We start from the raw sequence: 15,860 nt of genomic DNA, 5'->3' as shown, positions 1-15,860 counted from the left end.
TGCTCGGTTCGACAGGCAGAACGACGTGGCGGCGAGGAAGACCACCCCTCCTCCGAACGACCAGGTCCTGTGTCTCACTACAGCTGAGGTGAGGAAAACTCTACGCAGAGTCAATCCACGTAAAGCTGCTGGACCAGACAACATCCCAGGCAGAGTGCTCAGAGAATGTGCTGATCAGCTGGCAAATGTTCTCACCGACATCTTCAACATCTCTCTGAGCAGTGCCGTTGTCCCCACGTGCTTCAAGGCCACCACCATCGTCCCCGTGCCCAAGAAGTCTTCTGTGTCCTGTCTCAATGACTACCGCCCTATCGCACTTACACCCACCATCATGAAGTGCTTCGAACGGCTCGTCATGAGACACATCAAGACCCTGCTGCCCCCCTCACTGGACCCAATGCAATTTGCATACCGCCATAACCGCTCAACGGACGACGCCATCTCCACTGCACTCCATCTTGCCCTGACACACTTGGACAAGAAGGACTCACACGTCCGAATGCTGTACATAGATTTCAGCTCAGCATTTAACACGATCATCCCCCAACAACTGATCGGAAAGCTGAGCCTGTTAGGCCTGAACACCTCCCTCTGCAACTGGATCCTGGACTTTCTGACCGGAAGGCCTCAGTCAGTACGGATCGGGAACTGCACCTCCAGCACCACCACACTGAGCACTGGGGCCCCACAAGGCTGTGTGCTCAGTCCTCTGCTGTTCACACTGCTGACTCATGACTGTGTAGCAACACACAGTTCAAATCACATCATTAAATTCGCTGATGACACGACCGTGGTGGGTCTCATTAGCAAGAACGACGAGTCAGCGTACAGAGAGGAAGTGCAGAGACTAACGGACTGGTGTAAGGACAACAACCTGTCTCTGAATGTTGACAAGACAAAAGAGATGGTTGTTGACTTTAGGAGGACACGAGGCGACCACTCACCGCTGAGCATCAACGGCTCCTCTGTGGAGATCGTTGACAGCACCAAATTCCTGGGCGTACACCTGGAGAAGGACCTCGGCTGGTCCCTCAACACCAGCTCCCTGCACAAGAAAGCCCAACAGCGTCTCTTCTTTCTGAGAAGACTGAGAAAGGCCCGGCTTCCACCACCGATCCTGACCACCTTCTATAGAGGAACTATTGAGAGCATCCTGAGCGGCTGCATCACTGTCTGGTTTGGGAGCTGTGCCATATCAGACCGCAAGACCCTACAGCGGATAGTGGGAACAGCAGAGAAGATCATCGGGGTCTCTCTCCCCTCTATTGAGGACATCTACACCACACGCTGCATTCGCAAAGCCACCAGCATTGTGGCTGATCGGACACACCCCTCTCACACACTCTTTACACTCCTGCCATCTGGAAAAAGGTACCGAAGCATTCGGGCACGCACATCCAGACTGTGCAACAGCTTTTTTCCACAAGCCATCCGTCTCCTCAGCAAAAAGGGACTGACTGATAAACACGCACACACTCACATACACTAACATTATCACTCAGCTTAACTCAAATACCTCAAAACATTGAGACTGGACTGACTAACCAACACAAAGCGCAAACACACTGACCTACACCACCAAACCATCGCACACACCGACCTGTAAATGCTCTTTTGCACAATATTATTACTAGATATATTATATATTATTATTTTTTTGCACTAACTTGTCTTGTAGCACCTTGGTTCCTGGAGGAACGTTGTTTCGCCTCACTGTGTATTTTTAAACTGTATATGGTTGAAGTGACAATAAAGTTGAACTTGAACTTGAACTTGAACATAAAACACAATTACTTAAAATAAATCAATAAGTACACAAACACTTTAACCAGTGCTTTCTGAGACTGGATGTTTTTTTGTGATAAATTTGTTAATACTTTTAGCTACTTTTTTTTTTTTAAATCCATAAATGTAAGTTTACTAACAAAACACCACATTTCTGTCATTATTTAAGGATGTGCAAATGTACATACAATCAATATCAGACTGCACCAACAAAAAACAATATTTATGTGTATTTTTGCATGTATTCATATAATTGTTACCTTTTTCTTTTACCCCTGGCTTTGTGTGTTCATGTTCTGTCCTTTTGTATACTTCATCTGTTCGTATGTTGTATACTCATTTTTGTTAAATAAAGTTCTTTAAAAAAAGTGTGTTAGACGCAGATTCAACATGTCGGTCTTGAAAATACTGCGTCACAAACTCTAGAAGTGTTACAAAACACACAAGTTATTGTAGTTCACTAGAACTGAACTCACAACTAAAACTAGATGTGGAAAAGTTAAAACAGAAATAAAAACTAAACACAAATTAAAATGAAATTATTGATAATGATCAATGAAATTGGAAAATTAAGTTTGGCAAAATGAAAAAACATTACCAGATAATTAGACATCAGGTAGGTCAACAGGTGAAGTCAGATGTTCAGACAAGTCATGATTCTTTATTCGTATACAAGTACAACACGCAGTGAAATGTAACCTGACTGCTCCTCCACTTGTGCAAAAGGGGGAGAAGAACATTATATATTATACAACCCTCGAGGTAGGGCTGCTCAATTAATCGAATTTTAATCACGATTACGATCTGGGCTTTCAACGATCATTAAAAATGACTGAGCCGATTATTAGCCCCTCCCTCATTTATCCGCGACACCTTAAAGGCCGGTCCGTGAAAATATTGTCGGGCATAAACCGGTCCGTGGCGCAAAAAAGGGTGGAGACCGCTGATTAAGAGGACCCGAGGGAAGCTCGGAAAGCTAAGCAGAAGTTATTTGGAGAGTGACTGCCGTTGGTTGAAAAGAGTTTAAAAAAAAAAACCTTCAGTGGTGTTGCACACTATTTTATATTATTTTTTTAAAGTCATTGTTAACCCTTTAAAGCCGGTCAGAGCAGCACGCTCCGTGTTGTGTAACTATTTTTAAATCCCTGTAGAACCTGAACCGTGTAAGCTAGCGCAATAATTTGTTTTGCATATGAAACCAGAGGAGTTGTACTTACATCTGATGCCATCAGCTTGTCCTCGGTCACGGTTTCCTTCCACATATAGCTTTGCAAAAATTGCATAAAAAGCGCTTGCAGGAACAAAAACATAATACTCCAGAAACACGCTTTGCCGATCCTATCAGCTGTTCGTAACACTTCCCACAGTGAAATGATGCACCTGCTGTTTTCTTTGCAAATTTGCATCATAGGATTGTTTTTTGTTTTTCCTGCAGTATATAAAAATTGCTGTATCTCCAAAATAAAACTATGAAGACACTCAAAATAAATTTCCTGTGGTGGGAAACTATTTTTTGCAACTTTATTGTATTTAAAGTTTTGAGGGATAAACCTCTTAAATTTCTCCAAGTAGAAATATATGTAAACAAAACAAAAGCGATTTTCAATTTTTTTTGTAGTTTATTGCACTTTTTTGAATTTTATGTAATTACTATGCACTTAATGCATACATATTATTAAAATATGGGCTATAACAGTTGTATTGATGTATAGCAACTTGAAATGCTCCCACAAATGGCACTACAGCATGTAAAAAAAAAAAAAAATAAAAATAATATAAGCTCTGGTGGACTTGGTTCTATAGTAGGTCTTAAAGGGTTAAATAAATATCGTCAAATAATCGTGATCTCAATTTCAGTGAAAATAATCGTGATTATCATTTTTGCCATAATCGAGCAGCCCTACCTCGAGGTTAAAAATGGAGGCGCTCGTGCTTCTTATATTAAACCCTCCATTAGGAACCTTGGTGTTACCTTTGACCCAGCTCTGACACACACGTTAAATCTTTGGTTCGCTCTTGTTTTTACCATTGAAGAAATATCACTGAGTCCCATTGTGTCACGCTCTGAACTGGAAATGATTCTTCATGCTTTTGTTTCATCTCGCTTAGACTATTGTAATTCCTTCTTTACTTGCTTAAGTAACGCCTCCCTGGAACGACTGCAGGGTGTTCAGAATGCTGCTGCCAGGCTTCTGACACAGCATCACAAACACTCCCATGCCACACCCCTGCTGATTCAGCTGCACTGGCTCCCTGTCAAGTTCAGGGTCCAATTTAAGATCATAATCATGACTTATAGGGTCCTGCACGGTGTAGCTCCAACTTAAGTGATCATCTTCTTCCTTATCACCGCAGCAGGTCCATGGCTTGTGGAGAGCCCACATGTCCGCGGCACAGACGGTCAGCAGAGTCTGAGCCCAGCATGGCTCTCAGTTAAAAACCTTCTCCAGGAACTAAAGGCAGTACACAGCTGTTTCACATCTTAAGCTTCACACTCCCAGAGTCCTCGAAGACACAAAAGACTCTTCTGTGGAGTTCCTGTTTCCCCCAACATCCTTACTACACCCCCACCATTTGTCTAATGCTGGGCTCACACTGTGCGATTTTTGGCCCATTTTGAGCCGATGAGTCGTGCGACCGATTTGGTGATCGGCCCGATTTTGGCCTTCATCGTGCGTCGTGTAGTATACGTGGGGTAACGAGACGCGATTAACACCTCGACCAGCTCCCGATCATCAATCGCTCGGTCATAAAAAATTAAACCTGTTTGAAATCCTCGCGACCGTCGTGAGGGTGTCACCGCAGTTTGTCACACTGCTCACGCGCAAACACGTAAACGTCGGTGAAAAAGACGGAGCAGCACAGCTGTGCAGCGTGTGATCTGGACACAAGCGGTGGAGGCACAACTTGGAGAACTTTGGAAAGCTCATCCGAGCCTTTTCGATGTGGCCTCACAAAATGATCACGACCACAACAACCGTGAAAATAGTTGGATTTACATGCTGCTCAATCACAGCTGATCATGTTTTTCATTAGCAATTTAGCAAAGTTGATGGTGGTGGTGTGTCTGTGTGAGTGAAAGACTGAGAGAGAGAGCGACAGATTTTCTGTTATAACCTTCATGTTATGGAGGCACAGTGTGAGCTCTCAGGTCACATCAGAGCATCGGGCCGTATAGTGAGACCTGCATCGTGACCTATGACCTTCTAACCCCTGCGAGTCAATCGTGCAGTTTGAGCAGGAGCTGAATAACGTGACTGAAAAAATCGCACAGTGTGAGCCCGGCAGTAACATCTGAGTGTGAGACATGTTAAAACCCAGTGGCACCAAGGCATCATACAATAAGATAATGTGATTAATACATCAGTAAAAGAATTTCCCATACACACTATGCTGAATATTGTTAGACTGATAACTGTTTTCAGCAGTGAAGCAACTTTAGTAACAACTCTGGTTGGCACTCACATTTATCCTGACCACAGAGATATTAGTGTGAAGCTTTTGCAAATGTTGTTCACACATGTTGGACTGACTGAATATTAATGGACTGCAGCTTCCAGTCACAGTGAATCAGTGTGTGTCAGTGAATGCATCGTGTGTGCTTCAGGCTCCATCTAGTGGACTGATAGCAGAGCAGCTGATGGCAGCTTCCTCTGCCTCACACTGCTGTCTGACTGCATCCAGCTGACACTGAGAGGAAGCAGGAAAGAAGCAGCTGATGTTTGGACAGCACACATGATGGACATCAGCTGATGTGCACATGAATGATTTGTGTTTCCTCTGCAGGTAGAAAGTGTGTGTGAGCTGAGCAGCATGGATCAGTGTGAGGACAGAGAGGAGGGAGTCCCTCCCTCTAAAAGCACTCTGTGTGGGGAACATGAGAGCCAGACCAAAGCTCAGAGGTGAGATGACCATCTCTAACTGTCCATGACTCTTCTCCATGTCACAGCTCAGCACTCACATCACTGCTCCATCATTATTCACAGGAACCAGCCTGGACCTCCACCCAGCTCTGTGTCCTTACAGAGTGATGGGTCTAAACATTTCTCCATTGAATTTGAATCCCAGCCTGAGTCAGCTGCAGAGAGGTGAGCTGTTACCGTGTAAAAAACCGTTTACCTCTGGGTGGCGCTCTGTTCTTCCTTTTGCTCATGCTCAGCCTGCAAACAAGTTTATTTTTGGAACAACGAAGGGATTCTGAGTCTTCATCAGCTTCTGTGGCTGCAAATGAAAAACACGTTTTTCTTCTCTAACAGTTTCTACAAGAGATCTGCTGAATCTCTACACAGCTGTTTTTCTGACTTCACCTCCAGTTGTAGCACCAGCTTAAGAGGAAATGTCAAACCTGCAGAGAGGTGAGCTGTTAGTAACATGAACTCTTTGATTAAACTGCTTGATGTTGTTGGATATAAACTGCAAACACGTCGTTCCCTCAGTCCATTTAAACTGTCTCTTTAAAACAACTGAAAATCAACTTCATCAAACAGGAAGTGATGCTCGTGCTCATGGTTTCTGCATCAGTCATGCTGTGGAGGAAGTTAGCGGTAAACTCAGTTAAGCATAGAAATCACTTATACTCAAAACTCAACCATCAGTAATTACTTCTTAGATTATAGATTATATTATATATATTTTATTATAGATTATAGATCAGTTTGAGTTTCATAGAAAACAACAGTAAGCTGCTGTCTGTCTGTAGTGCCAAGAAGACCGTTTTCTACCAGCAAATAAAATCACAAGACAGTTTCTAAAGAAATTAAATACCAGCTGTTTATCAAACCGGTTCACAATCAGGGGATTTGTCTTTAAACACAAAGGAATCAAAGCTTGTCATAAGAACCGAACATCTTGTCTAAAGACCAAAGAGGAGAAACCATCCCCAACAATCTTCTCCCCATTTGTCCACCATTAAAATCCATTCCAGTCAATAAAAATGAAATAATCGTTCATGCTGCCTGTTGGACGTGCGTTCTACTTAACGAGCTGTTCAGTAGGATTAGTTACCTTTGATGCTTGAACCAATCCAATTATCAGCACCAGAAATTCATTAGCAGTTCCCAATAATTTGTTTTTCAATTCATTGCTTGCCCTGAAATAATAAAGTATAAGATTTAATTGAAGACACATTTATTTACACACAACACAACATCTTTTGCTTTAGGCTTTGACACAAGCAGTACACTGCATGTACTGGACTTCCTTTAGTTAAGTCCAGAGACGTTTCCAAGTTCCATTGACTGAATGCTTGATTTATGCTATTTTGCTCTTTGAGGAAGGAACTCTGAGAAATATGTATGCAACGTGGTCGGTCAAAAACCTCTGACTCTTACACGATGAATCCAAAACAACAAAACAAGACTCGCTGAGAGGCAGAATCCTGGTTACATTTGTGATGACACCACCTCATCTTAAAAGCTGCTCTGGTTGTAAATGATCCTTTTATTAGGTTACACAGACAGAAAGGGTGTAACACAGACAGTGGAGCAAGTACACGAGTTATTTCTTTCCAAACTAATGTACAGACCCCTGAAAAAAATATTTATCATTTATTTTTTATTAAAACATTTAACAGTTAAATAATATAAACAAAATTTATTTCCATTGAAAACATTTTATTGAATGACAGGTTGAGTTTAGATTCTAATCAAAAGATTAAAATATGCTCACAACAAAAATCAACTGACTTTCTACTGTAAGATAAAATGTACAATATTAGAGAGACAACAACAATCAGGTGATCTACTATGAGCAGCACCTGGTGACAGTGGGAAGGAAAAACTACATTTTAACAGGAGGATAGTTCTAACAGAGCCAGGATCAGGGAGTAGAGAAAAGCTTCAGTGGAAAATGACTAACAGATGTATTTTTCTCTCTGTCAGAGCTGGAGAGAGTTCCTTGTGGTCTTCCTCTCCTCTTAGAAGGAAGGACTTTTCTGAAACAGAGTCTGGATCCATGGGAAGTGATCTGTTCCTGGGAAGTGATCTGTTCCTGGGAAGTGATCTGTTCCTGGGAAGTGTTCGGTCTCCGCTTCTGTCTCTTCCAAGTGCTCGGCCTCTTCGAAGTGCTCGGTCCGTGGACTCTGTACCGTCCTTTGCTACAGAAACGTGAGTTATAACTAAGTTGTGAATGTGACATTCATGTGTTAAGTGTTAACTGCTCCCAAGTATAAAATGTACAAAATAGATAAATTATGCATATAATTAAAGAAGTTATAGTATATTATAAACATACAGTGGGGCAAAAAAGTATTTAGTCAGCCACCGATTGTGCAAGTTCCCCCACCTAAAATGATGACAGAGGTCAGTAATTTGCACCAGAGGTACACTTCAACTGTGAGAGACAGAATGTGAAAAAAAAATCCATGAATCCACATGGTAGGATTTGTAAAGAATTTATTGGTAAATCAGGGTGGAAAATAAGTATTTGGTCACCTCAAACAAGGAAAATCTCTGGCTCTCACAGACCTGTAACGTCTTCTGTAAGAAGCTTTTCTGTCCCCCACTCGTTACCTGTATGAATGGCACCTGTTTGAACTCATCATCTGTATAAAAGACACCTGTCCACAGCCTCAAACAGTCAGACTCCAAACTCCGCCATGGCCAAGACCAAAGAGCTTTCGAAGGACACCAGGAAAAGTATTGTAGACCTGCACCAGACTGGGAAGAGTGAATCTACAATAGGCAAGCAGCTTGGTGTGAAAAAATCAACTGTGGGAGCAATCATCAGAAAATGGAAGACATACAAGACCACTGATAATCTCCCTCGATCTGGGGCTCCACGCAAGATCTCATCCCGTGGGGTCAAAATGATCATGAGAACGGTGAGCAAAGATCCCAGAACCACACGGGGGGACCTGGTGAATGACCTGCAGAGAGCTGGGACCAAAGTAACAAAGGTCACCATCAGTAACACTACAACGGCAGGGAATCAAATCCCGCAGTGCCAGACGTGTTCCGCTGCTGAAGCCAGTGCATGTCCAGGCCCGTCTGAAGTTTGCCAGAGAGCACATGGATGATACAGCAGAGGATTGGGAGAATGTCATGTGGTCAGATGAAACCAAAGTAGAACTTTTTGGTATAAACTCAACTCGTCGTGTTTGGAGGAAGAAGAATACTGAGTTGCATCCCAAGAACACCGTACCTACTGTGAAGCATGGGGGTGGAAACATCATGCTATGGGGCTGTTTTTCTGCCAAGGGGACAGGACGACTGATCCGTGTTAAGGACAGAATGAATGGGGCCATGTATCGTGAGATTTTGAGCCAAAACCTCCTTCCATCAGTGAGAACTTTGAAGATGAAACGAGGCTGGGTCTTCCAACATGACAATGATCCAAAACACACCGCCCGGGCAACAAAGGAGTGGCTCCGTAAGAAGCATTTGAAAGTCCTGGAGTGGCCTAGCCAGTCTCCAGACCTCAACCCCATAGAAAATCTGTGGCGGGAGTTGAAAGTCCGTGTTGCTCGGCGACAGCCCCAAAACATCACTGCTCTCGAGAAGATCTGCATGGAGGAATGGGCCAAAATACCAGCTACTGTGTGTGCAAACCTGGTAAAGACCTATAGTAAACGTTTGACCTCTGTTATTGCCAACAAAGGTTATGATTTTCTGCTGCTCATTCTTGTGCAATATCCCATCTGCCCCCCCGTCATGTTTCTTATTTAATCACTAGTGTACATATATTTATATTTATAGATACATATATATTTAGTCATCTTTTCTCTTTTACCACGTCTCTCTAATATTTGCTCCTTACTATTTTTCTATTTTATTATTATTTTATTTTATTTTCTCCTACTGTATCATGCTGCTGAGTGACTGCTGCTCGTCAAACACATCTCATTGCAATGTTGACCCTGTGCTAACTTGCATATGACAAATAAAACTGAAACTGACTGTGCTGCTCTGACCCCCCTCCTCCTTTCAGGGTGGAGCCTGCTGGAGTCCGATGGTTGAGACCAGGTCTGAGGAAGTGTAAGTGTGTTTTTAATGGGATTCATGAAAACAAAGCAGCACACATTCAACCATCTTCATCATGTCAGGAGTCATCATCAAAGTGTCAATCAATGAACAGATGATGGATCAATAACTGCAGCTGGATTGTGTTTGTTCTCTCCATCAGATTCCTGTCAACTCACAATCGACACAAACACAGTGAACACAGAGCTCCAACTGTCTGACAACAACAGGAAGGTGACACGTGTGGAGGAGGTTCAGTCATATCCTGATCATCCAGACAGATTTGATGTTCGTCAGCTGCTGTGTAGAAATGGTCTGACTGGTCGCTGTTACTGGGAGGTCGAGTGGAGAGGAAACGTTGATATATCAGTGAGTTACAGAAGCATCAGAAGGAAAGGAGGCAGTGCTGACTGTGTGTTTGGACACAATGATCAGTCCTGGAGTCTGTTCTGCTCTCATGATGGTCCTCAGTCTGTCTGGCACAATAGCAGATCCACATCCATCTCCTCCTCCTCCTCCTCTGTCTCTAACAGAGCAGCAGTGTATGTGGACTGTCCTGCTGGCACTCTGTCCTTCTACAGAGTCTCCTCTGACACTCTGATCCACCTCCACACCTTCAACACCACATTCACTCAAACTCTTTATCCTGGGTTTATGTTTCTCTGGCCTCCTGGTTCCTCAGTGTCCCTGTGTGCAGTTGAGTATCAGCAGTCTCGTCCTGTTATAGAAAACCATCAATTGCGTGAAGTCATTTACTAATCTTTTTTTTACTGTCCACTTTTTAGGATTTCAGAAAAGCACAAATGACTGAGGCTGAAAAACCTTCATACAGGTGACCAAATTATAATTATTTTATTTGTTATTTAAAAAAAGAATGGGGGTCTTTTTTGGATTTATTTGATAGGGACAGTAGAGACTGACAGAAAAGCAGAGGGAGCGAGAGAGGGAAGACCAGGGCCACAGGTCCGACTCAAACCCAGGCAAGCCACTATTCGCCAAACGGCATATGTCCGCTTGCTCTTCCCATTAAACTAAAGGTGTGCCAGGTGACCATAATTACTAAAAAACAAACTCAACCTGATGGAACAGATTATGTGATAACTCACTTTACGGTTTACATTGCTTCTGGTTAATTACAGTTTAATTCAGATCCCTCTAACACACACCACCAGACAAAAGTTTGTCATTTAAGATGGAAGAATTAATTAATGGCAGGACTTCTTTGAGCAGTTTTGTAGGAATGGGGTCTAAAAGACACGTTGATGGTTTGGAGGAAGTAATTATTGAAGTTAACTCAGAAAGATCAATTGGAGAAAAAGAGTCTAACTTAACATCAATGGTACTAAGAGTAGCTGTAGATAATATTACATCTGTGGGATGATTACTGGTAATTTTTTCTCTAATGATAAAAATTTTATTTGTGAAGAAGTTCATGAAGTCATTACTAGTTAACATTCAGATAGCTGCTCTGCTCTGTGTTGGTACAGGGCATTGGAGATGATAACAGTGGGTGGATTATATTCTTAAACTTAGTTACAGCACTTTCAGAAAGACATCTACTGTGATAAAGTCTACTCTCCACCGCTGTGTAATCAATTATTGTAAATGTAAATGTTATCAGGAAATGATCAGACAGGAGAGGGTTTTCAGGAAACACTGTTAAATGTTCAGTTTCTATGCCATATGTTAAAACAAGATCTAGAGTGTGATTAAAGTGGTGGGTGGGTTCTTTTACATTTTGAGAGAAACCAATTGAGTCTAATAACAGATTAAATGCCATGTTGAGGCTGTCATTTTTCAGAATCAGAATCAGAATACTTTATTGATCCCTGGGGGAAATTATTTTTTGTTACAGTGCTCCATTTTAAACCAACATTAAGACAAGACAGACAATACACTAACTAAGAATAGTACAATATATACATATATACACATACATACATACATACGTCACTCATAATTTTTAGCATCTACATGGATGTTAAAATCACCCACAATAATTATTTTATCTGAGCTCAGAACTAAATTAGATAAAAAGTCTGAGAAATCAGAAACTCTGTGTATTCCATGTTGCTTGCAGTGTCCTGTTGTGAGATGAAGAAAAATGTCACTGACTGGCAGATGTCCTAGAAAATGTCCTTTCATCCAGTTAAGGAAGACTGGGTTAAGAAATTTCATAATGTGTTATTATTATATGACATATATTATTATGTCATTATTATCTCTCTTCGGCCTGGTCTATCTCACTGTCAAATAGTGTTGTGTCAGTAATTAGCCATATGTTGACGGAGCACAGCAGCCACAGAGACAGTAGAGGAGGTGCTACAGATCGCCTCAGAACTTACGAAAAGTAACTGACCTGAACACTAAAAGGACCATATGTGGTCTGATTTAAATTTGGTGACATACATTCTTCACAAACTTTGTGATTGCCTGAAATTTAATAGTATAATAGAGAAGAACTTGAGACTTAGAAGTCAGGTTACTAAATTAAACTGTGAACCTATGAACTACAGCAGATACCAAAGTAAATCGTCTGTTTCCACACTTTCTCACAGTCTACTGGTAACTGGGTCTCCTGAATGCAGCAATGAAGAAAAGCTTGAAAACCCTTTTGGAGCTTCTCCCTGGCAAGCAGAAACCCATCCAGATGTTGAAAATCATACAGGAGAAACACCTGTAGGGACTGAGTTTAATTCAGTGAGCAGCACCCTGCCACCAAGCTCCCACCTGCACATCTGCTCCACAGCTTTCTGCTGCCTGACTCGCTCTCAAAGTCACTCATCTTTATTGAGCAACGTACCAAGGAACAACTTAACACGGGCAGCAAGCTTACCATCCATGAAGTTACATGAGTATACACCCAACATCAGTGTTGATGATTTTGGTGATGAAACCTACATGTTCCAGTGCTCCTGTCCAGGCCTGTACCAGTGCAGTGTGACCAACCTGATGTTTGTCATGAAGGGAGAAGGAGATGTGGTTTACAGGACTGTCCCTTGGAACAGAAGGCTGCTGGCCCAACACCACAAGAAGCCTGCAGGACCCCTGTTTGACATCACGTGTCCTCAGCAGTCTGTGTGTCAGCTTCATATCCTACACTGTGAGGTCATCTCCACAGGTGGAGGCCAGTTCTTGCAGGTTGCTCATGTGAAAGCTGAGGGCATCGAGTTTATCCACCCTCACCAGATAACCAAAACTCATGCTATTATAAATATCGAAGGGTTTTCTGCTTATGGTAATGTCAAGGATGAAGACTCTCCTCCCGACCCAGTCCAATCATTGGTTCTGCTCTTCTACAAACCCCCAAACGATTGTAATCCCAGACCTGTCCTCAGTGTGTTCATGTTGCCACGTAATATTGTGTTCCCCAAAATGCGGCGTGACAGGAAGAAGTCAGACAAAACTGAGATATACATCGAGACAACCTCTGACTGCAAACTGCATCCAAAGCAGGCTTACACTCTGGCCACTGATCCTGAACATGACCTCATTAAAGTTCTACCAAAACAAGCTGATTTTCAAGAGGAGTTCTTCGAAAGCTACTTCCCATCATTTCAGGTGTTCTTAAAGGAAGTCTTTACAGATATTAACCTGTGTCTGAGAGACAAGAGCAGCTCCACCTGTGTTTGGGAAACAGAGGTTTGTCTTTTTCCTACTGGAGGAACAACTGGTACTGTGAAATCTTTGGATGCTGGTCCAAAAAAGATACGAAGGAGCTTCATCGAAAGTATATCAGGACCTGTTCTCAGCAGTCTGCTGCACCACCTGCTGGAAAAAGAAGTGTTAACTATAGATGAAGTGGACGAAGCAAAAACAGTGAAAAACAGAAAAGATAAAGCTAGTTGGGTTTTTGACACTGTGAGCAGGAAAGGTGGTGATTCAGAAATGTTTGAGGTTCTCCGTGAGGAGGATCCCTTTCTCTATAAACATCTAGGTTTGAAATAAAACGGAGAGCTGTCACATACAGATGATCTTGCTAACAGCCACTGTCACTTGACATAACATTCTCAGTGCTCCTAGGACAGTGCTGTCCAAACGCTGAATTTGTACCTACCTAGCTGTTAATCTCTTCAAGGAGTAAAGAAAAACGCATTACTCATCGATTTATTCTTATTGACTTGTAGCATTTTATGACACACAACAATTATAGATGTGTAATTTTTAACTTTTTCATGGCATGATAGTGTATTTCTTAACAATATCTATTTGTTTCATGTAGTTTTTAATATTATATTTAAACATTTTCATTTAAACCTTTCACCAAATGTGTGATTGCAAATTTCTGCATGTTTTTTTGTTTTGTTTTAGAATTTGATTTTTTTTTTCCTGCGTACTTCTGATGTTATCAGTTTTAATTTAATTTTTTGTTGGGTTTTTATTTTTTGGTTCATGGCAATGTCTGCAGGATATTTTCTGATATATTTACTGTATAATTACTGATTTTTGCCTTGTCAGATTATTGTAAACTCTTTCACTTTTACCAACATAAAATCACATCTTAAAGTGCTGAATCCAAGTATTTTCATGTAGCTATTAACAAGTTTTCACTGGCAGTGCCTGAATGGATTGCAATATAGTTTGAAATGTATGAAGGGCTCAGGTGAAATTTTGTAAACCCAGAGGTTGTTACTCTTATGTTTACTCAAAAATGTTTTTGTGCTATAACTCTTCTGCTCCCAGTAACAACAGTGACTACCGTATCTTCTGCACTTTAAGGTGCACTTAAAATCCTTTTGTTAGACTGAACTGTTAAATGTTGTCATTTTTATGCTTACCATCTCTACATCGTTTTAACTCTGTGATGCAAGGAATTCCACTGCCCCCCCTCCCTCTCGAGGTTCTGGGTGGGGGGCTGTAGTCTTTTATTGCAGACACATCCTTGTGACGGTCTTTTTGATGTAAGCTTCCTGCCCAGCAGGAGGACACACACACACACACACACACACACATTCTTACATACATACAGAAGTTCACACATATACATACAATGCCTTGTCTTAGAACCATTTGGGCGTTGCCTTGCTGTGATGAACTGTTTTCCCAATAAAAGGCAGCGAGAGGAGGCCATTGTCGGGGTCATTCGTAATGAGCTGAGATACCGACGAGGCCTCCCTTGCAAGTAAACGATCGATCACTGTTGCCTTGTTTTTCTTTCACGGGAATAAGTCCTGGATACAGCGGGGTCTGAGTTTAGACCCAACACCTTTAATTATCTCAAAAATCAGCAGTGCGCTTTATAATCCAGTGCGCCTTATGTATGAATTCTCGTTGTGCTGATCACAAAGTCGCAAAATCGCTAGCCCGACGTCCCGGAGCTAGCGATATCTCCGGTCGGGCGACCAAAATCTATCTCAGCCCCGCCCGTCGGGCTATATGATAACCTGACGGGCAGGGCTGAGATAGATTTTGGTCGCCCGACCGGAGATATCGCTAGCTCCAGGACGTCGGGCTAGCGATTTTGCGAGCCCTGCAAACCGATTTTATGTGGTACACGTCGCTCAAAAATCTGTCAAAAATGTTTTAGTACGACTTTGGTAAGCTACGAAGCCGCACCACTTCGCTTGATGGATTACGGCTACTGTAGTCAGGAGCCAGTAATCTGTAATCTGCCAGTAATCAGTAATCTGTGCCCAAAACTCCGTCCATGTCAGGGACCTGGGTCTGAGTGACCCAGTCCATGAGCAGTTATGACTCCTTTTATATTATGTGTGTTTCTGCACTGTGCTGCTGTTCTCGTGTCCATGCTTGTGTGTGTGGATGTGGCTGTGACAGGCACCTTCAGGCCTGGTGGGTGGGTGGCCCTGCCAGCTGGCTGGCCACACTTGAAGTTCATCACACACCTGGACCTGATCAAGCCTTGTTGGGGAGCTACTTAACAGTGTGGCTGAGCGCTCCTTGGCACGGGATCGTTGTTGATAGGTTTGTAGCTTGAACCTATTCGCTGGAACGTTGAAGACAATATAATTACACCGCAAAGCAAGACACAAGTAGGCAAAGTTCTTCATGTTACTCGTGCACGGGAGAGACCGGACAGAGCGCCGTTCCTTCGCTTGACCCCAGTTGCTCTCGTCCGCTCCCCCGCAACACTGCCCTTTTATTGAGGTCACATGAATA

The 15,860-nt window shown here is 42.4% G+C and overlaps 1 protein-coding gene across 1 annotated transcript in view; it reads left to right on the top strand.

The window, feature by feature from the left end:
• LOC309702921 (uncharacterized protein) overlaps positions 1–14,875 on the top strand; it is a 153,336-nt gene extending 138,461 nt beyond the window's left edge. The window contains exons 2-9 of the mRNA XM_082527565.1: positions 5,572–5,687; positions 5,772–5,873; positions 6,042–6,140; positions 7,665–7,889; positions 9,712–9,758; positions 9,907–10,439; positions 10,529–10,575; positions 12,302–14,875. Of these exons, the coding sequence (XP_082383691.1) occupies positions 5,599–5,687; positions 5,772–5,873; positions 6,042–6,140; positions 7,665–7,889; positions 9,712–9,758; positions 9,907–10,439; positions 10,529–10,575; positions 12,302–13,691 (2,532 nt within the window). The 5' untranslated portion in view covers positions 5,572–5,598 and the 3' untranslated portion in view covers positions 13,692–14,875. The remainder of the gene's footprint in view (positions 1–5,571; positions 5,688–5,771; positions 5,874–6,041; positions 6,141–7,664; positions 7,890–9,711; positions 9,759–9,906; positions 10,440–10,528; positions 10,576–12,301) is intronic.
• Positions 14,876–15,860: the final 985 nt, after the last annotated feature.

Source organism: Aulonocara stuartgranti, assembly GCF_965226115.1.
Source record: "Aulonocara stuartgranti genome assembly, chromosome: 3".
Taxonomy (NCBI): domain Eukaryota; kingdom Metazoa; phylum Chordata; class Actinopteri; order Cichliformes; family Cichlidae; genus Aulonocara; species Aulonocara stuartgranti.
Note: the sequence above shows the minus strand (reverse complement) of the source record. Positions and strands in the feature narration are given on the sequence as shown.